The sequence below is a fragment of the Actinia tenebrosa genome, unplaced genomic scaffold, assembly GCF_029948245.1.
Source record: "Actinia tenebrosa isolate PJP-AT-01 unplaced genomic scaffold, QUT_ActTen_1.0 PGA_scaffold7__59_contigs__length_16204524, whole genome shotgun sequence".
In the NCBI taxonomy this organism is placed as follows: domain Eukaryota; kingdom Metazoa; phylum Cnidaria; class Anthozoa; order Actiniaria; family Actiniidae; genus Actinia; species Actinia tenebrosa.
This window is the reverse complement of record NW_028292584.1, coordinates 2,606,685-2,631,788: the sequence shown is the minus strand read 5'-3', so window position 1 is coordinate 2,631,788 and position 25,104 is coordinate 2,606,685. Positions and strand designations below refer to the sequence as shown.

At 42.6% G+C, this 25,104-nt stretch overlaps 1 protein-coding gene across 1 annotated transcript; it reads right to left on the bottom strand.

Annotated features, from left to right (window-relative positions):
• Nucleotides 1–801: 801 nt before the first annotated feature.
• Nucleotides 802–25,104, bottom strand: LOC116299438 (thymidine kinase 2, mitochondrial). Its single transcript, XM_089039875.1, has 10 exons — nucleotides 25,030–25,104; nucleotides 24,481–24,578; nucleotides 23,609–23,683; nucleotides 23,107–23,160; nucleotides 22,471–22,560; nucleotides 21,731–21,804; nucleotides 21,330–21,418; nucleotides 19,914–19,993; nucleotides 19,051–19,128; nucleotides 802–1,245 (listed from the first exon to the last, which is right to left on the bottom strand). The coding sequence occupies exons 2-10, from the start codon at nucleotides 24,553–24,555 to the stop codon at nucleotides 1,129–1,131; spliced, it is 732 nt and encodes a 243-aa protein (XP_088896001.1). The 5' UTR covers nucleotides 24,556–24,578; nucleotides 25,030–25,104; the 3' UTR covers nucleotides 802–1,128.

Below are 25,104 nucleotides of genomic sequence, written 5' to 3'. Positions count from 1 at the left end.
TTTACAACCACCACTCCCCATATGGGGTTCTTCCGTGAGGTTCCCTCCACACACACTACCACTACATTCTATATCCTATGTACACAACGCTCAGCTCACGTGTTGATTTTTACAGAGGGAGGAAACCGGAGAATCCGGAGAAAACCCTTGTAGCATAGGAGAGAACAACACATCAAACAAACTCAATTCACATGTGGCCCCAGGGGGGAGGGGGGGTACTATTGCCCATTTAGGGTAGGGATGTGCAGCTGAGCCCTCTGAACCCTGACCCTGTTCCAGAGTAAAAATCGCTGAAATTCATACCCTGTTCCAGAGGAAGATCGCTGAAAACCCTGTTCCAGAGAGGAGAGAGCATGATTTCATAACCCTGTTCCAGAGTGAGCACAATTTTATATACCCTGTTCCAGAGTAGAATCACTGAAAACCACACCCTGTTTGGCAGCACGTACCCATATAGCGAATATAGGGGAGTACCCCCCCCAGGCATGTGGCGACCGCATAGTGATAGTGGCATAGTGATTTTCGTCCAATTATTTCAATCATTCAGTTGCGCATTTATGGTAAACAATACTGGAAGTAATTTTAGTTATATGAAATGTACCAATATTTTTCCTAAATTGATTTTTTTTACCGTGTTAGAATGAGCAATGAGCAATTTTGGTAAAATGTAACATGGGCAAAGCAGTGGGCTTGGAACTTATTCAGGATTGTATTGGAATACTATTACTGTTGCTGCATTATAAGATCCCCTGGGAGCTGCAATGAGCTGCAGCTAATTAAGATAAACTAGTTTCATTTTTTATGTTTATTAAGGGAATCGAATATAACATGCTTTTTACAATAAAGTATGTAGATTTTGACAATAGTTTTAGACCTAAAAAGGTACATGAATATTTTTTAAATTTTAGCCATTTATTATGTACTCCCATGCAATCTACCAGATCCATCCAACATGCATTTATGGGAATTCTTTAATGAGTACATGTGTTAGACCCTTTGAAAGAGGCTGTACCTAGTGTGACTGATAATAAGGGATATGCCAAGCAGAATACCAATATTTTATATTTCAGTCCTGGGTGATCATCAGTTATTTTACATATTGATCAATTTTTTGTACAGTAGTAAACTTCACTGAACCTTGAGACCTTGGCGAGACTGATAAATAGGGTTGATGCCAAGAAGACTGTCACAATTTGTGTCATAGTATTTGTACATCTCATCTAAAGTTTTGTTCCCATCAACAACCTGTAAGAAAACAATATAATATATCAGGTAAGCCACGTGCAGCAGTTATATACTCCCTTCGATCTCCCTTATTAATATGTCCCTGGATACTAAACCAGTCAGGACAAGGCAAAATGTTGGATTCTCAGGTAGTCTTTATTAATACTATTTCAAATCTATATATATATATATGTATATATGTTACAAAAACATATCTACACTAGTTAGTTACATCTACACTAGTTACTCTCTTAACAAAACAATAATTGACAACACTGTACGAGATATACAAAAGTTAAGAAAATTATACAACATAAATGAATACTACCCTGGTTATAGGAAAGCTAATGGAGCGGGTGGGTGGGTAAATAATTTTTGGTGCTATAAACACTAAAAGGCTAGGTGAGCTTTAATACGGTGTAGCTACTGCTATAAAAGTTGTAATGAGTGCCTAGCTGATGCAACTTGTGTTCTAATGTACTAATGTACAAACTAGGTAGGTAAGCTGACCAGAATGCTTATACATAATTACTCATGCTTATGTAAGACCTCCCATGAACCAGACATGTCCTCCTCTACATAGTCTAGATTTCTATTAACAAAGTCAATATCCGCATTTTAAGGATTGTGACTAGTAGTCATGATAGTTCAACCAGTAACAACAGCCTTGCATCAAACTAGTGGCAAGGGATTTCCTTTAGTAGGTTATAAAATAGTATCTTTGAGGCTTTCGCATTGACAATATATTGAATGTAAGGATTTCAGATGAAACACAGATTTGATAGAGCATGACAATTTGTCAATAAAATTAATTGTGATAGCCTTCATCAGTATGATGATAAGTGTGTGAAGCGATTATATGTAAACAAAGCAGAGGGCAGAGGCAATAAAGCGATGTACTGTATGAGTGACCTGTCATCATTCTGAAGAAGGCTATCACAAGTTATAGAGGGAATGACATGCTTTATCAAATTCAGCTTATAAAATATTTGAAATGTAGCAGCAGGTAGGGGGACTCGCGATCGATGCCAAAGATATACGGGTTTAACTCGCGGATTTACGAAGACGGGTACAGCAGATTTACGGGTATTTTGGTATCGCAAACGGAGGTTAAAATATTCCTTAGATATACATGGCCACCATCAACGACATTCAAAACAAAACTGTGCGCAGGCTCGGAAATCAGGTGATGGATAACTCAGACGCTGACTTTGTCTTCGCTACATTTATGGAGGGAAAGACAGACAAAACTATGAATCACAAAATGGCTGAAAAGATAATCAACAGAATGCCGGCCGGTGACTACCGTTTGGAGTTGACATTCGTAAAGTACTTAGACGGTGAGTGGATAATAGAAAAGGGTCGTAATCCTATCAGAGCGTCTGGTAAGCAGAACCTGTTCGTTTTGAATAAGCACACACGACCGGGAGCACTTGAGGGAATAGACATGCTCTTCTACGAGGTCGCTTACCCGGTTACCGTGGTCATCTACGGTGCATACGAAATTAAGAAGCCGGACGTTAAGAAGCTTAAACCAATGCGACATCCTGGTAACTGCGTTGGGAAGCTGGTTAGGGAGTTTTTCGAGGATTCCTCTCGGGGTGGTAAGCTTACGCCAAAAAGAAGAGAAGCCATCAGGAAATGGGAGCATTCTACTCGTAAAACTGGAGGAACCATCGAAAACATCAAGAAGTTGGAAACCACGTTAGGAAGGCGAATCCATGTGAAAGATATCACCGACGGCTTTATTTACCCAGGAACGCATAAATACGAAGGCAAAGGTGCTCCCATAGTCATTTACCAACACAACGCGCACGCGTGGAGGGAGTTGAGGTTCCCAAGAAAGAAGGAGACAAAGGTCTATAAGAATTCCCCATTGACAGAATTAGTTCATGAGAATTCTATTTGGTTAATGGATTCAGAAGGATGTCAATTCATGACGCAAGATGGTACTTTATACCGACCAGAAGTGGAACATCAACGCATTAAAAGCGCCTGCGAAACCCTTGGTGAGGACTTTTCAGACGAAGTGCTCAGCTCTCGCAGCTTGGACTTCTTAGCCGCGAAGAAAAGGAACGGCTGGAAACCTACCCCAAAAGAGTTCAAAGATATCTCCAAAGCTTGCGTAGAACACGGTCACGGCGGTCTTTGGAATATGGAGTACAACGAAGACGAGTACGTGTCGTTGGATATGAAACACTGTTACCCCGCCAGTTTCAAAGGCCTTGGGGATTGTAAGGACTATTATGACCGTTACGGACATCCAGACTCCCAATTCTTTAGGGTGTCACTACCGGGTTACTACGACGCCCCAGCAACGGGGTTCATCAGACTGACCACCTGGGAGTTAGCAAAAGACTTACATCCCATAATTTACGCGTGGTATGGGAAGCACCTGCAGGAGAAAGAATGGATACCCATACCCCTACTGAAGTTCCTCGAAGAGCGCAAGCTTTTAAAATACACAGCGCATGAAGCCATACTCTGCCATAGCGCCTTTACACAATGGCTTCCAGAGCACAACCCCACAGCGCGTGTGGTCACAGGTAAATTCACACAGGGCGCAAAAGAAGGCGAAAAACACATGCAGCGACGCTTAATAACAGACGCCGGTGAGCTAAGCTTCCTCATAAAACGTGCACATGACCAAGGAACAATGGTATCCGTAGAGAAATGGGACTACTTCATAGAAGGTCAAAAAGAACAGAAATGGAATGCGCTGTGTTATTACCAAGACCATCGACCACAGTATTACCATCTGCGTGCCAGCATGCTAGCATATGCGCACATCAATCTCTTAGCAATGCTGCTACGGTTTGACAAAGAGGACATCCCACGCGTAGCCACGGATTCCTTGTATGTAAAGCCAGAAGTGTTAGAGAAGATGCAGGAGTTCTACACTGCCGATGAACTTGCAGAAAGTGGTCAATGGCGCGTCAAAGATGAGGAGATAAAAGCATGGAGAGGCCGTGTACAATATCACGGAGAACATCTTTACGGTAGCGTGGAACCAACCGGGGAGCCTCTACCGTCGGTTGCGGACCCAATCTCTTACCAACGCTTCTCTTACCTTTACGGAACGGGAGGCAGTGGTAAAACTACCAGGGTTTTGGAACTCTTTCCAAAGATAAAGGTGTTAACGCCAACGCACCGTCTGGAAAGAGAATTAACGGAGATGGGTTACGACGCGCAGACCTACCACAGCTTCTTCCGCTGGAATGGTCAAAAGTGGGTACCAGAAGCCATCCACGACATACCCCAGGTGATACTTTGGGATGAGATTTGCACCGTTCCTTTAGAAATCCTGCAGGAATTTGTAGAATTCCTCCGTGGAAAGTGTCAAGTGATATTCGCCGGAGATCCTTGCCAGCCTCCTCCAATAACCGGAGAGATGCCCCATAAATGGTTAAAAGAAATGGTAGACCACTCCGAAGAAATTAACACCGACTACCGCAGTAAGGATCAAATAAGAAACCTGAAAGCAGAACTTCGGGGCCTTAGTGACGCGGAACAAAACAAGATACTACGCAAGAGGGTACGAGCGAAGAAATACGAGGACTTCCTTCACACATGGCATCCAAAGGATTTGGTGCTAAGCAGCAAACGCGCATCACAGTCTCGCATACAGAAAGACTTGCTAAATATACACCGAGAGCGCTTCCCTACACATCCCGTACCTGTTTCTTACAAACCCCACGATACCCGAATGCAAAAAAGAGATGTCTGGGTACCTGGTACCGACATCCAACTACAAAATGCTGTAACACATGATAAAGCCTGGGTACCCATAGAAAAGGTGGAAAAAATTACCTCCCACCCAGATTGGCGCTTAGGTTACTGCATGACAGTCCACAGCGCGCAGGGGCTTACCATAAAAGAAACCTTATGGATCATAGACCAGCGGCTGTGTTGGAGCAACCTTATCTACACCGCTGTAAGCCGTGTGGAGTACGCAAAACAGTTAAAAAGAGCCTGGGGGCCACAAATGCGTTACGACCGCACCCCAGAAGACATAGCAAAGGAGAACATTGCTAAGAAACTCCTTCGCTACAAGCGCCACGACGAAGAAAAGAGCAAAGATCCCCGCTATGCGGGGATAAAGTTTGACCTATGCGTGGACGACGTCTATAAGAAAGGGGCACGGTGTGCCAAATGCAACATACCTCTACTATGGAGGTTTGACCCGAATGATGATCAGCAGTTCTCCGTGGATCGTATAAATAATAAACGCGGGCATTGTAGAGGCAACGTAAGACTGACATGCCTAGAGTGTAATCGGGCGCGTGGTGCTGCGCTACTCTGAGTCTTTGGGGACTATGAGCAGCTCTTCCATGACAAATCCGCGACTTAGGCCATTTAGGTAATACAACACGGGTTGCCCTTCCTTGGTGACGGACTTCGAAATCTCATACGTTTCCAAAGACCAGTTAGGATCCGTGGCTCTCTTACTGCCACCTTCGAGTTCCCCCGGCTGATAGAGGTATCTGACCACTATGTCGCGGGGTAGCTTTTTTTCCTTCAGTCCGACCGCCCTTGAACTTCTGACGTAGGACTTGTGTTCCACGTGTTTCTTTTTTATGGCATCCTTGGGTTTTATTCCCGTAGCCCTGGCCGCCTCGTTGTTCAAAGCCGCGACGACCTGGGGGAGCCTCTGAGTCCATTCCCTGTTGCGTTTGGAGGGATCTTCCAGCTCTTTCCAATATTGGTATCCAAAGAGACGCTCAGCCAGGGTCTTATTGAATCTTTCGACGATGCTCTGACCCCTGTGGTACTCAGCTTCAGCTCTCCTAATCTTAGTGCTGTGGTCTTTCAGGGTCTTAGTAACCACGCCCATGAACTCTGTCCCCGCATCCACTTGCAGCAGCTTAGGCCATTTCAAAACGCGCTTATAAATCCTACCTAGGGCTTCTGCGACTTCCCCAGAATCCTTGCTGGTTATGGGTTCGGCGTCCTTATATCTGCTTGCGATATCAACTACGGTCAAAGCGTATCTATAGGTCTTCTTTCTCACCTTGTCATGTGGTAAGAAAAGCAAATCCGCCTGATGAACTTCATTGGGGGCACTTACGGTAAAGCTGGGCCTGGGAATGTACTTGGGCACGGGAAGATAAACCTGCCAGAGGGTTTGTTTTCTTAGCCAGTTCTTAGCCGTTTCATCTGATACCCTGGCCGCGGTCGCGAGTTTCTTGATGGCCGACGCTCCTTTCCAATAGCCTTCAGGCCCATAGTAAATCCTTTTGAGTTTGTCCTCTACGCGGCCCATTATATGAATAGAATCGCGCTTCGCTTGATTCAAGCGAAGGATAGGACAAGATTGATCTTACGTCCGTTAAAATCCACCGTCTTTCCGTCCACCTTAATGGTGATGTTTATGCTTTCTACCAAATTAGACAAGTCATAGCTCAAAGAAATGGGAGTGTATTCTACTGGGTCAAATGGATTACCTTTGGGTAGAAACTTGGATATAAGAGAAGACTTTTCTCCATTGTTGTAACTATGGACCAAGTTGCAATAGACTTCGTAAGAGGATGCGACTTTCCATTTCACAGGTATGGCTGTGTCGGTAATTGTCTTGCCTGAGGCACATAATAATGACCCCAATGGATCAGACTTTCCAAAAGTCATTGAATAGTTTGGCATATTGTGTTTGAGGGTCATTTCGTGCGGTAATCCCGTGGTGAGAGTATAACCGTGTTTTGCTAATTCCTTGGCCAGTGTGATTGGTGTGTAATGACCATCGGGCAGCAATACGGCTTGATAGTTAGATCCTCCTGTATGCTCAGTGACTATGCCCTTAATTAGGTTATACCAAGAATTGTACAAAGAGCAACTAACCAGCCGGACCTTATGGGCTTTGATGGGGGGATTCAGATAAGTAGTAAAGTTATTCTTGTCGCTTTCCAAAAAGACGATCATATATTACAGGGGACAAGTCCCCTTCTAGTGATCTGAGCGCAGCTCAGAGCAGATACGCCAAAGCTACGCCTCCCGCCAGCCCTGCGACTCCTACGAAGACCAACTCACTATCTTTTTGTTTCTTAGAAGGCTGGTAGTAATTCTTGAACTGAGGCTTTCTTAACCTAAAGTCGGGATGTGCTTGCGCATAGAGCTTAAAGGCGTAGTCTGTGTTTTCAAAATTCTTATCCGCCTGCATTTTGTCTTGGTAGTTCTTGTCCAACCAATCCCTGTAAGCTTGTCTTTTTTCATTCCAAGCTGCCACGTCCCTTTGATATTTCTCCAGCGCTAAATCATGCCTTTTCCTTTCGGCGGCTAAATCTCCGCTGCGATCACCTCTAACTAATCTATCCAAATACTGACCACCATAATTAGCTCCAGTGAATGCTAAAGCTGCGACGACTCCACCTACGACCACGCTAGCCATATATATTACACCGTAGGGAGGTACTTTTCCTTCCGTAGGTAATCCTTTACCATGATAGCCCCGCCTACGGCAGCGGTCATCTTAGCAAAATTAGCGAAGCTCTTGCTTGGGTCTTCAGTAAAGTCTTCTTTGAGCACTTTCTTACCTACCCAACCAATACCCGCAACGATGGAAGTAATGATAGCTGCTTCTTCAACAGTTTTCAATAACGCGGTTGACATTATATTACAAAGCGAGAAGGTTATTACTCCATTTCAGGGATCTTACTTTTTCTAACAGCCGGCTCCACAGGTGCGTGCACGGGCGCGTGATATGTTGGTGGTTCTACCTTTTTCGTTGCCCGCCATTGTAAGTAAAGGCTGCCTGCTGCTATAGCAACTCCTAACGCGCCGATGACGTATCCCGGATTAATAAAGGATTCCTCTTCTTTTTCCTCCACCTTTTCTTCTTTTTTGGCTTTGTTCTTTTTATTCATCTCCGCGAGCTTCTTTCCGGCAGCGACTCTGCCCGGAGATTTAGCCTTGGTAATCTTGGTATCTTCTACGGGTGGTTGTTCTTCGGTGCCACTCATCTTATATTAAGGGACTTGAAGGACTTGACAAGTAACTTGATGACGACTTGACAATGACTTGGCAATGACTTGACAACGACTTGACTAAGTACTTGAGGTGACTTGACAACGACTTGACTAAGTACTTGAGGTGACTTGACAACGACTTGACTAAGTACTTGAGGCGACTTGATCAGGTACCTCAGCAAGTGCCGCCTGGAAGACCTTTTCGACTTCTCTGTCCTTCTTGAAGTCCTTCCAAGACACCAGTACCTCCTTCAAGTCGACGTGCTGAGCTACGTGAAGTGCCGCGGAGGCGACTGCCATTAACTTACCGCACTTCAAAGACAACCACCCGCAGGTTATCTTAAGTTCTTGGGATATGACATAGTCCTCGCTAATGTCCTTCCGTAGTTGCTCCACGTCGTCTATGGGCAGTGCAAGTCCGAGGAGCTTGGTGGCCAGCTTAATGGCTGAGTCTGCTACGGCGTCCGTGGTCTTACTTGCAAGGGCGGCCTCGTACCTCTTATGGAACTTCTTAACTTCCTCTTCTGACAACTTATTAACTTGCTCATGGGTAAGTTCCTTGCCTATCATTTCTTTACACTTCCCCGAAGACACAAGGATGTTAAGTTGTTCCTTAAGGTTACTTTCGTTTAACTGCGCGGGGACTTCATCTAAGAGCTGCTCAATGTCCATATATGTTAATGGAATACGGAAACCTCAAAGAGAAGATCATTTTGGAATGTTGGTGCGTTTTTAAATGCCGCATGTATTCGTGTAACTGTTCCTTGGATATCTCACCGCCGTAGTCGCTTAAGATGGTTTCCAGGTCAGACTTACTGGGCGTATAAAATACTACGAGAGAGCCTATGTTTTCCCTGAAGGGTTTAGAGACACTGGTAAGCTGCTGGGAAAGCAACCAAACGCTGATATTGTCATGCCTACCGCTGAAGGCGAGTTTAACGAGCTCGGAAGTGCGTCTTTTTACGTCGTCCCCACAGGCAATGTCATCCAATATGAGGAGCGTCTGCGTATCTTTAGGGAATTGCTTATGCCAGAACTTCAAATGGCTGGATAACTCGTTAGGGTCTAAGATATCTACGAAGAAGTCGTCGTCTTTCACTCCTATGCCTTCCCAGGTGCGGTTCACGTAGGTGGGGCAAAGCAGCACTATGTAGTCGAAACGGTATCTAAAGGGTCCTAATAGCTGCTCTACCACGAACTGGGTCTTTCCGCAGCCGGTGGGTCCTACTATCAGAGCGTTACAAGGAATATGGTTCGGATCCATTATATATACGATGGACCCAGTGGACGCAGTAAGAAGGATTGCCACCGACGCAAAAGATAAAAGAGACACCATAGAAATGCAAAGGGAGGAGATCGATCGGCTGAAAGAGCGCGTGCAGGAATTGTACGATGAAATGTGCGGTCTGAAGCGCGCAGAACGGTTTGGTGCGCTTTTGACGATGGCGGGCTGGGCGAAAGATTCCGTTAAGGACTTCATGCGGTATCCCTTATAAGGGTTAATAAATTCTTATTATATAATGAAGTGTAAGGATTGCGACAGGGAGTTCAGTAGCAAACAGGCTTTGCAGTATCACCAAAAAAAGAAGGTATGTTTTAAAGAGGTGGATAACGTCACCACCTGTGGCACTTGCAGCCGGCAGTTTAGCAGTAAACAGGCGCTGCGATATCACGTGGAAGGAAGGGTGTGTTTGAAGTCTAAGGAAAGACGCTGTGCTGATTGCAATCGGCTCTTTAGCACGCCCCAAATGTTGCAATACCACCAAGAAAATAGGGTGTGTTTAAAGGATGTGTGTGCGCGCTGTGGGGAGCTCTTAACCGACGCATGGCATCAACATAGATGTCGTGGTAATTATGATTTGGACGTCGTATGCGAGGAGCATGGTGATATCGCTGCGAGATGTTGCCCAGCGGAAACCATAAGGAAGTTAACTCTTCGTAAGAAAGAAATAGACCAACGCTTTACGGAGTTCGACCGCGCCGAAGGTACGCGCTGGGAGAACGCAGAGTATTGGAGTGCGCCCTGTGACGCGTGTGGCGGCTTAAGGAAAGGAGACGATCATATCTGGCAGTGTTTGTGCCCGCAGCATCGTCCCCGCGGTTTTAAGGAGTACTTGGATCGCTTTGATGATTGGCATGCCCAAAACGTGGAGGTAAGAAAAAGGCGTCCTTAGTTTGCGCAAAGAGTCTCGAAATGCACTCTTATATTTATTAATATTCTTTGATTCTTTATTAAGAAGAAAAGAAGATACATTAATAAATATAAGGACCCCTTTTGGAGAAGGTATGCAGAACTCAATAAGAAAAGAAGATACATTAATAAATATAAGGACCCCTTTTAAAAGGTATATGCTAGCCTACGCAGCTGCCTTTCTGGGAGGCATTCTAATTACCCTTTCAATATATGGACTGTATTACTTGCGAACTACCTGCCGACTGCATTACCCCTCGTAAGCCGCGTAAAAAATACACCTGCCTTCATTGCGACAGGGTATTCTCCGAAGGATCCTTTGTGGGGCATTGGTGCTCCGCGGATCCTAAAGCGCAGCGGACTTTAGCAGACGCGCTTAACTACAAAGAGGAGATGGAGTGACTCTTCTTTCAATGTCAAACTTCCATCGGCCATTTACCTTACCATAGCTGCGTAAGTGGGTGAATTCCTCACCCTGAATTACGTACCGCACGCAATCCGGCGCCCAAAGGGAATATTCCTTGCCTTCTAAGTCTTTGAGGACTAACCGTAAACGGTCGATGTCTTCGAAGACGACGTAATTTTTTATTTCGTATGCTTTACCGCAAATCAGGTCACGCCAGTGTATTTGGTTGACGATCATTATATCTATGAAATATTCTAAGGTGCGTCTTTAGCGTCTCGGGGCTTTTAAAGCGTTTTATACACCATTTACAAGGAATGCGGATGCCGTCCACGTAGTTGTCTATGGCACGACAGACAACGTCGTAATCGTCGGACACCATGGTTCGGAAATTATTCATGTCGTACTGCGAAATTAAGTTAGACTGGTCTGCGGACAGGACGCCGTTTCCCTTGGGGGTCTTTAATTCTATGCAAAAGCCATTAAACTCCTTATGGGCGTTGGAGATTAGTAGATCTGGCTGACCGCGTTTGTAACCTTTCTTCCAACATGTTATGCGCTTGCTGGCGGAGTCCTGTAGTTCGCCTAAGCCGGGGGTTAGGATGACGTGGGGGTGAAACCGGCGTATGTAATCGACGACTTTGAAATGCAGGTCAGATTCATTCTCTATTTTGAAGACTTTCTTATTCGGGGTGTCAAACCGCCTTTCTATTTCGTACTTACCTGTCTTTCTCAACGCAGGCAGGACATCTTCCAAGACCCAATCCTGGAATGTCTCCGCCGTTGGCATCTTAGAGCTAAATATTAGTTGATACAACCCAGATTCGGTTACGTACAGGGAATTAGGCTGTGAATACAGGGGGAGGCGATTCACCTCCACTCTAAGTTCGCTAAGCTTTACTTTATACTTTTCACGAACATGCACCTTAATTGCATCTTTTGGGCGTTCGTAACCCAACGCAGCCGCCACTTCCTTTGCTTTGAAGTATAGTTTATCGCCTTGCACTATGCATTGCAGTTTGGTTTCGTTGTTTTCGAATACGCGAAGCATTATATACCAACGATATTTTTTTATCAAAAGGATGAGCGAGTGGATCAATAGGCAACGCTCTTTAGCTGATTCATTTCTACGCTCAGTTGCGCGTCAGACACGACGAAGACGTAGCAGTTTATTTTGTCGCCGTCGCCGGCACTGGCGTTTTTGGTGCGCTTGATCTCCAATGTTATGCCATCCTGCGTATTTACTAAACGTAAACCCTGACCATGTAGGTCTTCGTCGTTCGTTGTGCGCATGTCGATCCACAGCGCGTACTTATCATTGAAGAATTCCTCAGGGTTAATTTGGTCGCCAAACTTGCGCGCGGCCTCTCTGTACACGTCTGCGGGCTTTATTCCCTGGGAGTAGACCTTGTTTGGAACCCCGTTAATATTCACGCCGACGTTAGTAATGTTAGGGTTGTGGAAGGCCTCGGAGTCGCGCTTACCGGCTTCGTAGGGTTTGGCAAACACCAACATCAACCCCGTGAGACTTCTTCGGGGGAGGTTAATACTTTGGTTAATAACCTCATCTGTCTTATCCAGGAAGCTGAACGTCTTATACATCACTACGTGGTCGTAAAGGAATGCCTTTCCGGAGCTGTATTCCATGCCAGCGCTACGGGCCAGCTCTTCGCTGTACACCGTTTCGTACTGTAGCTCTAAGTTGGTAATAGAGTATGGGGTTGTTGTGGTAAGTGCAGTGCTTAGCCCACCAATAATGTTATTAGCATCTGCTAAAGTTACTTCAAACTGTAGCTCGGATAACTGTCTTGGGTAATACACACCGTGATTCGTAATCACTTCAAAGTCCAGCGGTATGACATACTTGCTACCATAGGCGGTCTTTATTCGCTTTGCGTCTGCCACTGCGGTTTCTCCGCTGCCGTCAGTAGGTTGCGTTTTCGTAGGTGTGCGGACCTTACGTAGAATGACACTACCAATTCCTTGTTCTATCCTTTGCGCGCGGTCAAATGCTGTTAACCATAGATCCTTATAGGTGGTATACAGATCGTACCTATTTAAGTCCAGCAAGGATTCCCCAGCAAACTTGATTCTCATCTTAGAAACGATGTTGCGACCCACGTTGTTAACGATAATCCTTTCATCTGTGGGGCTTGACTGCACCGCTAGGTCAAACCTCAAAGCCAAGGTGCCAGGAACCAATACTAGGTTATCCGTTAGGCGGGGCACGCCTACGTACAGCGTCTCCCCCGGCTTTGCGCTAGAAGGTGTGAATGTAACCCGGTGAAAGGTGCGTTCTGCTTTTAGTCCGCCAACCTGCTTAGGTAATACGTTGGGATTTAACTTTGAGCTTATCATATATAATGGAAGTAGAAGGAACAGACCCCGACTTCGATCCCACCACTGAGGAAGGTCAGGCTGACATTAACGACGGTGATGAAGAACCGCTGCTTCCCACCCAACAAGTCGACGATTCCCTAAGGGATAGGATTGCAAAGGCCCTAAGACATCCCAAAGCACGCGAGTACACGTTTCCGCGTGAGCACATAGAGCTTCAAAACATGGGCGAGCCGGAAGCAGCCGCGCGGGAAACCGTAGAGTGGGCAGCGCGGGAGCTAGAGCTGCGCTACGACAACTTTGATGCTGACGACGTAAAGCTCACGGAAAAGGGAAACAAAGTCCTCATAAGCGTCCAAGACTTAAGATTTCCCGACAAAGACCGCTGGACAAAACCGCAAAACCTCTTTGATGAGGAGGGCAACGTTAGGGGTGACGTCTTGAGATTAAGAGGCTTTCAGCGTGCTACTAGAAGCCTGTTAGAAAGGCTGCACAACTTAACCGAAAGGACCAACGCGGAAAAACGTGCCGCGGATCTGCAAAGGGAGTTAAGAGAAAAAGATGTAGAATATGCAAAGCAAGGTCAGCTACTTGCCGATGCTGAAAAGAAGTCCGCCCATCAAGATGAAAGAATAAAAGAAATAGGAAATCAGGTGGATCAGGCCCTGCGCGAATTAGACAAAGCACGGGAGGACTTAGGAGAAGCCCAAAGCTCTGGCGCCTCAGTGGAAGCACTGCGGGAAACGTTGGAAGAAAGGGAGGAGGAATACATGAAGCAAAACCAGCGGCTTGCCGACGCACATAGAAGGGAGGTCGAATTTAAAAATCAAGAAATAAGGGAGCTGGTAGACCAAAGAACCCAAATTCGACGTGAAAGAAATCAAACTCAAAGGGCTCTTAACCTCGCCCTGCAAGAGTTAGACTTAATTAAAGACGATACCGATAACCTGCAAACCACCATAGCCGGCTCTTTAGTGGAACGGCGACGGTTAATGGCTGAAATCAATACTAAGGAGGAGCAAATCCGGCAAAGAGATCAGGCTATCGAAGACCTGGAGGGGCAAATAGAGCGGCAGCAAGAAGTAATCGAGGACCAAGCTCGCCCCGAAGAGGAAAGGGAAGCAGCTCAAAAGGAAACAGAAGATCTAGAGGTACGCCTTGCGGAATTGCGGGCTCAAAAGGAAAACCTGGAAAAAGAGCTGGGGCTTACCACCAAGGAAAAGGTAAAAAGAGCCCTTTTGAAGTATGGCGTTCCGCTGGCGTTTGCGGTTGCTATTTCAAGCGTAGTAGGAGTCATCCTATCCACACTTAAGGCTACAGGCGCAGGCGTAAAGAAATTAGGCAGTGGGCTAACGGACTTGGGAAAAAAGATGGCAGCCGGTCTTCCTGGGCTGCTGGGTTCGGTTGTTTCCTTGGCGCTTAGGGCCGGCGGAGAACTGCTAAAGTTTGTGGGGAATAACATTTGGATATTAGTCGTCGCTATCGGCGTGGTATTCCTGAAGAAGATTCGGGGATGATCTTATCCTTGTGTATTACTGGCGGCTTATAATCGTCGTCGGGTGCACGGGGTGTTCTCGACTGGGGATAAGTAAAGATAGTATTCGCACCGCCTTGATAATGCGGAACTAGCGGTATGGCAGTCATAGTAGAAATGGCCTTATGATTAAAAGTAGAATCGCTTGGCGCAGCTGATTGTGAAATAACAGCGTTTATCTTAACTTCGACATTAACGTTAGATGTTGCGTCAGTATTGATCTGAAGCTTTGCGTATTGACAATTAGCTACCATGTGAAAGGTTATTGGTACTATATCGTCTAGACTATTTGGCGGTTCATATGAAAAATGAGCTGACCGTCTAGTATTTTTCAGTGTTCTGTATGGTAACAATGGATCGTTATTCTCATCTACTACTCTAAATCCAATACCATATTCCTCCCTTACGCTAATACAAATTGTGCACATAATCAATCCCAACCCACCAACCTTCACCCACAATTCCGTGTCAACCCAATTAGCATTACGCAAGTATCTATCTTCCTCCAGAAAATAAAGGAATGAATCCTCCTTAGTATGTGGGTTCATATATACCAGCAAATAAATTTGCTTCTAGAGACTCATTACCGTAAGAGTGCAAATGGTTGCGTGGTTATATTTTTCATCTCTCTGATTTTCTATGCTATTTATGCAAACGCTCCCGGTGTCATCTACGCGCATTTGCAGCTTTACCTTCCCATGGCAATCGGCGACCATATGAAAAGTCCAAACCGATAAATTCTCAGCGCTGTCGGTGTTCGGCTCTACGGAGAAATGCACAGGCTCCCTGTTGTTTGTCTTCACACGCATAGGCTGCAGTACGCCGTTGTCATCACAAAATCTAAAACCAATGTTGGCGTGACTTACTGATCCAAGGCAAATACTACAAAGGATTAACTTCTTCCCTGAGTAGTTCAAATTCACTGACATGCCCTCAACGTCCACCCAAGACGCCTGGGTGTATTTTTTCTCGCCTGTGTAAGTCGTATAAACACAATCTACTCCAGCTACGTAGGGGTTGTTCATCGCCATATATAATAGCTCAGACCAATGCTTGCAGCTGCTAAGCCGGCCTTTAGTAAGTTATGGTCATATTCCTCAGGTATCGCAGGCAGGGCCTTCTTTGATGGTTTCTTAACTACGGGTAGCTTCGTTTCATGCGACTTTTTTGACTTCTCCACGAAATGGGGAATGTTCCTAAGAGTGTCAGAGTTCACGTCGTTCACCCCAAACTTCATATCCTTAGTAGCTCGTTGAAGTTTGTTGTTGTATCCTACTACAGAACCAGTATTTATAGATAAATTACTAGGCATTAACCAACAACCCGGGGCTACTGCATAGTCCAACCTTGCCTTAGAATTTTGTATAGCTAGTTGGTAACGCTGTACGCCCTTGCTAATGTCGCCCTCCAAGATCGAACTTTCGAATAAGATCAAGGCTTCGGCTCGCGTCTCTTCTGCGGCGCCGGTATTCCCCACTATACTCGATCGGGTGTTTACCTGAGCTCCAAGGATGGAATACACGTAAGCTTCTATGCTGCGGTTCAAACGGGCAAGGCCGGCTTTGGTTAGTCCTTTACCTTCTGGGGGTATGAAATTAAAGTATTGCTTCGTTTGCTCGTCGTTGGTAATCTTGATAATCAGCGGGTTAGCCCCTGCATACTTACCGCCCTCGTCTTTGAACAGAGGTCCGTCTCTGACTTCCTTAGTGGTTTTGGCATTTGGTTCAAAGAAGGTGCTACTGTCGTGAGTTTCCTTATGATACCCAGTGTTCCATCGTAGATTCAATGCATGAACTTCCCTGTTGCTTAGCTCGTGCCCACCAATCCCCCAATAAGCCCAAATATGCCCCAAGCCATTGTTAGCACCGACAGTGCATCTAAAATCCTTCCCTACAACACCAAACTCCTTACAAAGTCGGTCGTAAGCAGGAACGTTGTATTTATTATCTCTTGGATAAAACGTGGCATCTCCCGGCAGCGCAATAACACCCATCTCATGCAGTATTCTTCGGACGGTAAAGTGGAAGTGAAACATAAATATCGAATTCTTCATCAACTTCGCACTTACACCGCAGCCGCTGGTGGCACACCAAACCGCAAAGTTTAGTTGCTGCGGCCAATAACGCATGTTAGGACCACTTAACCATTCATGAGATTCCTTAGCGGTGGTATGATTAATGGGTACGTCTTTGAAGATATCTCGCACCTTTAACGAAAAGGAATGGTTGTTAGAGATCCGCATGTTCAATGTCAAATCCAAACTTGGATGTTTATCAAATGAAACCGCGGGTATCGGATAAGTACCGGTACCAAGCAATAATTCCTTTGACCAACCTTGCACGGGCTTATGTTCGATATAACCAGAATTCTTCAGTTGATTGTCTATCTGATCGACCAGCGTAGGTTTCAAATCCTCGTTGCTGTACATCCTAGAGCCGTTATAGTAAATCCCATCGGGTCTCCTTTCGAACTTACTAGGGTCTGCATGCGGAAACATCTTCCTAAAGGCCCTCCAGTTCCAGTAATCCCGGTTGTCGTGATGTGGCTGCTCCTCAATATCACTCCCAAAAGCGTCGTACATTAGTATATATAATGGATGTTATACCATCAGCACCTCAGTTGTACCCAGATGTTCCCTATACTACACCTAATGAACTAAACGCCGAAAACTTTCGTCTGAATAAAGCGAACTTAATCCTGGCTTACTTGGAAGGGCAGGCAAAACACTATGAAAAAGTTAGAAAAAAGTACGTTAGAGCCCGGAGTACGCTACATAAGATTGCGATAACTTCAGGATCCATATCTGTTGTGTTAACGGGCTCTGGCGTTGCTACTTCGCTTACTGGGCCGGGAATAATCGTTGGAGTTCCTTTGGCCGGCGTTGGGGCAGCTTGTGGTATCATTTCGGCTGTTGCTACGGGCATTATGAAAAAGCTATCCACGAAAATATCCAAGCATGACACGACAATAGCTCTATCTAGGGCTAAAGTAAATACTATTACCGATCTTGTCTCAAAGGCTTTGCGTGACAGAAAGATAGACGACGTAGAATTCTCGCTTATTCTGGCCGAAGAAAACAAATACGAGAAATTAAAGACGGACATAAGGAATAAAAAAACAGTCGTAAAAGATCTTTCCGAGGAATCTCGCAAAAAGATTTACCAAGAAGCGAAAGAAGAGCTTCAAAGAAAGCTTGCTCAGTAAACATCTGCTTTGAAAAAAGCGTGACAGGATTCTATTTACATATTGAACGTCAGTCTGGAAATTACGCGTAATCTTATGCCATAAGATTTATGCTAATTACTCATCTTATGGCATAAGATTTATGCTATTCGCTCATCTTATGGCATAAGATTTATGCTATTCGCTCATCTTATGCCATAAGATTCACTATCTTCTCGGAATCCATCCTAACAGGGGGTGGTTGGGGTCAATTTCGTAAAATATTTCGTAGATTACGTCAGGGTAATAAGGAATATCCTTATCCAGCCGACAAAACATCCACTCGGCTTTTGTCATATCAGAAACCTCGGGAATAGACTTACCGGTAATTTCAGACAAAAGATAGGGAATAGCTTTGTAATATTTCTCTAGTTTTAATTTTTTCAGCGTTTTCCGTAGACTTTGCGGGGTTGGCTCTTCTAAATGGTCTATGATTTTCTTCTTTACTTCGTCGCTTAAATATATCGGATGTAAACCTTGGATATGACTCATCCAGTCCCTGAAGTATTTTAATCTCTTATATGGCGTTTTCTTACGACCTCCATTGGCGTAATACTGCTCTCTGGTAGCATTTGGTACGGCATTACGAATATTCTTACCACACTCGTAACACTGCGCTGACGTGTCGTCTTCTATTTGCATTTTCTTACCACAACACCAAAAGGGTTCTGGCTTAGGTACGATAACTTTAGGTCTTAGACAAATTATGCAAAAGTCGTTAACGAACTTCTTACATTCGTGCATCGTATATTTATAAGATATTTTAACCTCCGTTTGCGATAAATCTGCTGTACCCGTCTTCGTAAATCCGCGAGTTAAACCCGTATATCTTTGGCATCGATCGCGAGTCCCCCTACCTGCTGCTAATGTAACAATGTATATGATGACTGGTTGGCCGGTGACCATGTCTATATCAGAGAATAGAAAGATGCTTAAATAAAATAATCAAAATTTATATCTTGCATTCCTAAGCCTGTTCTCTCATACTCTACAGCCCCTATCTTGTTTATACAGTAGTAGTGTAGTAGCATAGCTGTAGTAGTATAGTAATAGTATAGTATACCATAGTAGTGAGTCAAGCAAACATGGAGGAATATAGCAAGAATGTGGTGCTCTACAGTTTACTCTCACATTCAAACATATTAAACAAACTGTCAGTCATAAGAAATAACCAACTCACCAATACTGGGGCTGGTAAGGGATGTTCCTCTCTGATCAGCCAAGACTCATGTCTTTCATGCAAAGCATTCAAAAGGTCCTGAAAACAACAGATTCATCAAGTTATGAGGATACTAGTTTTTATAGTATTGGCTTGAAATGGAAAATAATGCCTTTGATTGTTGAAAGAATAGAAACCATCCCATGGCAGTGTGCTTTTTCAATAGCCCACCTCTGAGATATGCTTCCCTGTCAAATTAAATTTATTCCTACCACCTGTCACGAATGACTGGATTTTAGCACGTAGCCTCATACTGAAAGCATATCTTGGCTATTATATATGAGGATAATTGATTAATCATGTCTTTTTCAGTATCATTTTCTTCATATTTTTAGATTGAAAAAGCAAGTTTTGGAAGTGAGAAGGGTCCATCCCTGAAGGTGTTTTAGGTTTCTATAAGTAAGATTCTATGCTATATTAAGACAGGGGCAGATCTGAGATATTTCAATGAAGGGGTGCACCATTTATGATCATTGTGTAGTTCCAGAAAATATCCATACCCCACCATTGAGGAAATTTGTAAAAGGACCCCCTACCCCCCGGAACTTCAAATCATTTTCAATACAATCTATGTAATTTTCTTTCAGTGACCCCCCTACCCTCCAGAATTTTTAATTTCCTTTTGGGAGGGGTATGGATATTTTTTGGAACTCAACATTACATTCAGAAACTCAAGCATCAATAACACACCCCCTACACCCCTCCCCTAGAACTGTCCTTGGGAGAATGCTGCTCAGCCATTAAGAGTGCATTCTATCTTGGTTTTGTCAAGTGCTGAAGTATTGATCTTTAATTGCAAAAGGCAGTTGTTTAATATAATTTACCATAGAAACAGAAGTCTCCTCATCACGATGACGCATCTTGACTCTTTCCATGCATTTTTCAGGACTTGTTCTCAAATAAACTGCAATAGAAGTATTAAAAAAAATCTCAAAAACCAAATTAATTCGTTAACAGGATGTTAAAGAATTAATGACACTCTCCTCAAGGTTAATGGAGAAGAGCTCAAGTTGACATTGCATGAAATCCCAGTTATAGTCACTTTTTGATGGGTTCATAAAAAGAAGGAAATGAGTTTCGAATGAACAGGAAATAGTTATTTCTTTCTTTTCTCCTTGATTTAATTTTTTTACATTACGAGACATCAACAAAGTTAATGGCAGGCAAAAGTGATTGTGATTGTCAGTGTAAGGCTTGGAGAACGTTACTATGGCAATATATATATCACATAATCATTTCCTGCCATTTTTCAGACACCCTGTATCACAGAACTTACTCTACAATACTTCAGTGTGACTAAAGCCCTGTAGCACTTCCTCAATCCACTCAGAATATAGTTTTTATGAGTGCATTTACAAAGTTGTTGTTGCATAAACCTTGTTGTTTAATGGCATATATTATAACAATTGCACTTCATTGCCTCCAAACAATTGCTGCATTTGGGTCAGCTTCTATACATGTTATCATAATAATAATAATAATAATAATAATAATAATAATAATAATGGGAGGTTCTTATATATCGCATTTATACAATGTCTCAATGTGCTTTACATTAATGACCAGTGGAGGACTTTACGGGCTGCATATTAAGGCACTAGTAGCAGCCATGCAGCTCACAATCATGAGTGATTTGTTTGTAAATTAGTGTTATGCCTCCAGACAGGGATAGGCTGTTGAACCGGGAGACAATCCCCTACTCTTACACGAATAATTCAACAGGTTCTTTTATGTACTGCAGGTTGGTAAGGGTTGGGAGACAGGGCCTACGGTTTAAAGTCCTTATCCGAGAAGACTTGAAGGTCTAACCATTTGCAGATATTATTACAAAGACAGCACCTTCTTTAAGACCCTGAGTGTTGGTTCCGACCGAGGCTTGAACCACACAACTCCCACACAACAGACCGACACTCTTACCAACTTAGCTAACCAGTTGGCGGGTGGCAGAATTGACCCAAATGCCTCAACTTTAAACAGTTGTTCCAAGGCAACATAGAAATAACTCTGGTATTAAAATGGACAAGATTTAATTTTTTTTAAAATTCAGAAGTGTTTTTGTCCCTTTCGTAAGCCCCCCAGTTAAAAGCACAATCAAAGATCCTTACGAGATCATATAAGCCCAGGGCTTATGACCAGCATTCTATGGTATTAATCTAACAACATTGTATTTTGGTTGGAACAGAATGGCATAGTGAGTATAGTGTAAGATAAAGCTTCTTAAAGAATTACTAAATACTTACTAATCAAGTCCAGATCTGGTTTTTCTTGTTTCGTAATCCAGTCAAACCAGTGATTGTGAGCACTATGCTCCAAGCCTGTCATCAGACCACTGTAAAATAAGAGAGAGATTATTAAATGAGCACAAGGTCTACTCTAAATGAGGGATGAAAATCTTGTTTAGCTTAAATGGAATAAGCAGTTATTGAATAAGATTCTTATTAATATATTTAACCATTAAGCTCAGTCATAACATGGTTTTTATACACAGGACTTAAAATAATAGCCATTCATTTGCCAGTCATGATAACACAATCCAACATGATTTATACCACGTGATGGCTAGCACCAAAGTGGTGAATTGAAATTTTCCAATAACACATCTGATACACCCAGTCTTAATCCAAGATTTAAATTGCTGTACCTGACACAAAGATTATTCTCAAAGCAGTAGTAACCACTATAGACACTTCTTTCTATCATCTTGATAGGCTTTGTCTGAAAACATTAAAAGAAATATATCATGATTGCACATGGCTTGCATCTTTTCTGAGAAAATTATGTTCTTAATTCAGGTTGATTACTACAACCCAGTTACCCTGTCCCTGTGGCCAGACTAACACTGTCTTGAATGGGGAGGGTGGAGTCTTGGTGTACTGTAGTTGCTACCTTTACAGATAGTTAGACTTTAGTTGGCCTGCTCCTGTGGCCAGACCAAAATTTGGGTTTTCTTTTCTAATATCTGAGTATATGGTCCTTCATAAAGGTACTTTTGAGAATACAATTTAATAAGAAAACTAGCTGTAAAAGACAACATTTCGCTGTCATCTCAACAATATCAACAGGTCTAATGAAAACTGTAAACTCTACTATATGTAAGTATAGCTAAAGGAATAAAGGAAGTGTGGTGCTTCCCTTGCTCTAAAAATATTTGAAAGGGTTTAAGGCCTTCATCATACCAGGGCCCAGTTGTAAGAAGGGTGAATAGTGCTATAAAATGGATAAAACCTAATCCAGTAGATAAGTCAATGCTGTTATCCAATAAATTTATTCACTGGATAAACTTTATTCATCAGATAGCATTATCCACCCTTTGTACAACTGGGGCCACAAAAACAGGCAGCAAAAACATTTGTCTATAAATAAATGTCACTTCACTCTTACATGAGGTTTCTTGTGCACTTGCATCAGGGTGAGAAGAAAATAGGACTCAAACAGATAGCTCCATCTCTTACAGTCTTCATAAAACATGTTCTGTCAAAGAATAGAATAAATGATTCGTTGTATTGTTTGAAATAATGATTACTATACATGTAATAATGGGAAGTTCTTACAGTATATAAATGTAGCACATTTCTCAATCATGTAAGTCACAATGTGCTTTGAAAATAAGTTTGCATAAATTCAAAATGTGATCACTAAGATAATACACACAAGAGGATTTGCTTTCAAACGAATAAAGTTCTATGCTATCTTTCCCTCTTTTTGCAATTCTTGGGAGAGAAAATTTTCCGTGCCAAGAATTGCCAACACGGAAAATTCTGCTAGCAGGGAATCTCAGTGGTGATATTTATTATTTTCTTATCACCAAAATAATTATGTACAACATAATGATTTTATAACCATTATTTTCCATGAGTGGCTGTAACACTCAACTTTCACCTTGAAAAAACCTTAGCACCCAGAAAAAAACCCTTTGGAAGAATGGAGAGAAGATTATATTGAACATTTTTACAATGATCTGAGTAAATATGGATTTTTCCTTTAATTTTCACTCATCAGTTATTTACTTTGTCTTACCAAAAGATTTTGACCTCCAATGTTTTGCCATTTTTTCACAGGTTCTTCTATAACCTTGACATAAAAAAATTAGAAGTGTAAGTCATGGTGAAAATCCCAAAGTTACCTGTTATTTTGATATATCGTATGTATTATTATACATAAGACTGAAATAATAGCTGGTCATGTTGAACAGCCAAATTAGTTAGTTTTAATGGTCAAAATGTTGTTTTTAGTGTTGTTATGCATGAGCTTTTGCTATCAAGAGAAAAATTCCATGCCTTATTTGTTAAAATCAAGTAGTTTTACATGGCCTGTACCATGTTTCATTTAATGATAATCATTCAATAAATAAAACAATGTAAAGTAAAAATCATTACATTTGATTATCTATTTTAAAAACTGCTCTGCTACAGGTATGCGATATAAACATACTCATGCACATTATGTATGTATCCAAGTACAAATTTATGCACAGTGCTATTTTTTAAAAGTACATGTAAAATCACCAGTTACACCTTACCTCAACAAGAGAGTTTTCCCTGAAATATTTCAGCAATGTTGTCTTGCCACATCCAATGTTGCCCTCTACTGTGACCTTTGAACAGAAAAAGTCTACACTTTACACAAAGATACGCAAACCCTCAAACCCCAATCCAACATGGTATTTTAATTATGATTTTTCTATATTGCTTAGGCTGCGTTCATAATGGCAGATGGGGGGGCAGGTGAAATTTAGGGGGGATCGGGAAAATTGTTTCCAGTAAAATGGGGGGGGGGGGGGGGTTTGAAATTTTTTTAAAGAGAATTGGGGGATGCAAAAATTTTAGAAGCTACGAGAGATTGCCCGAGGGGGATAGTTATTTTTTGGAGGGACTTCAAGGGAAGGACTTTTTAAAGATTTCACCTGCCCCCTCTGCCATACATTATGAACGCAGCCTTACTCATTATCATTGCAGAGCCACCTGCATTACTCCTCTTATTGTTAATTAGATTTCAATGAAGTCTTAAAAACAACTTAGAAATGCCACCTTACAAGACAACCACCATCACACCACCATATGTTCTGTGTACCTCTACACCCCCTCTTGATCCAGGAGTGGGAACATAATCACAAACTTTTATTACTATAATACACTGATTTTACACTTTCAATCTGTGTTATAAAGGGAATATTAACCAGGAAAGAAGGTCAAACTCCAAGAAAGATCCCAACAAACAGAGCGAGGGAAAACCCGGCATCCAAAGCCCAAGTGTTATTGTTTGTGGTTAAGAGCTCGAAAAAATTCAAACGGCAATAAAGACTGTCGTATAGGTCAAAATTTTTTTATATACTTGTATAAATATGATTACAAAATGTATTGAAATTATCTTTACACGAAGGATTTCACTTACTGTGATTTTTTTGTCTTTGTTTGGGTGCAGATCACAACGATCGTCGCCCCTCATCACATCTGCTATTCCTATCATATCTGCCTTGAAATGCCCTAAACCTTAAAACATAACCCATAAAAATAAGAAAAATATTTTCTAGGTTTTAAATGTCAGTCCAACATCTGAACAAAATAAAGCACGAACCTTTCGATCGATAAACTAATTTTTGGCGCGCGCCAACAAACGTCGCCAAAGCAAATTTAAACATTTTGAATATTGTCCTAATTATTATAAATCTAATCGAAAGATGATCGATAAGGTACTGAGTTAGTTTTTAAGTCGTTAAGTCGTATTTTTGTTTTTCTTCAGTAAAATCTGACAACAAATTAATTAAACAGTTTAGAGGTTTGCGAAGACGCTACGCTTCGCTTCTAAACAAAAACAAAATATAGCGAGCGAAATATAACCTAAAAGTATTCGTTAAAACAAAAATACAGATTGCACACGAACAAACATATGATTAAATTGCTCATGGGAGTCAAAAGTAAGAAATAAAGTAAGAATTCTCACCTTTTTTAGAGTGTTTTTGATGAACGAAACTCGTGAAAGCGAGCAACAAAGAATTCGAGTTTTGGCGGTAAGTGA

Coding starts and splice junctions, on each gene's coding strand:
- LOC116299438 (XM_089039875.1), bottom strand. CDS start 24,555: ATGATAGGAATAGCAGATGTGATGAGGGGCGACGATCGTTGTGATCTG. Junction 21,419..21,730: donor GAGAATAATCTTTGTGTCAG/GTACAGCAATTT, acceptor CTTATTTTACAG/TGGTCTGATGACAGGCTTGG. Junction 19,994..21,329: donor ACCAGATCTGGACTTGATTA/GTAAGTATTTAG, acceptor CTTCTATTGCAG/TTTATTTGAGAACAAGTCCT.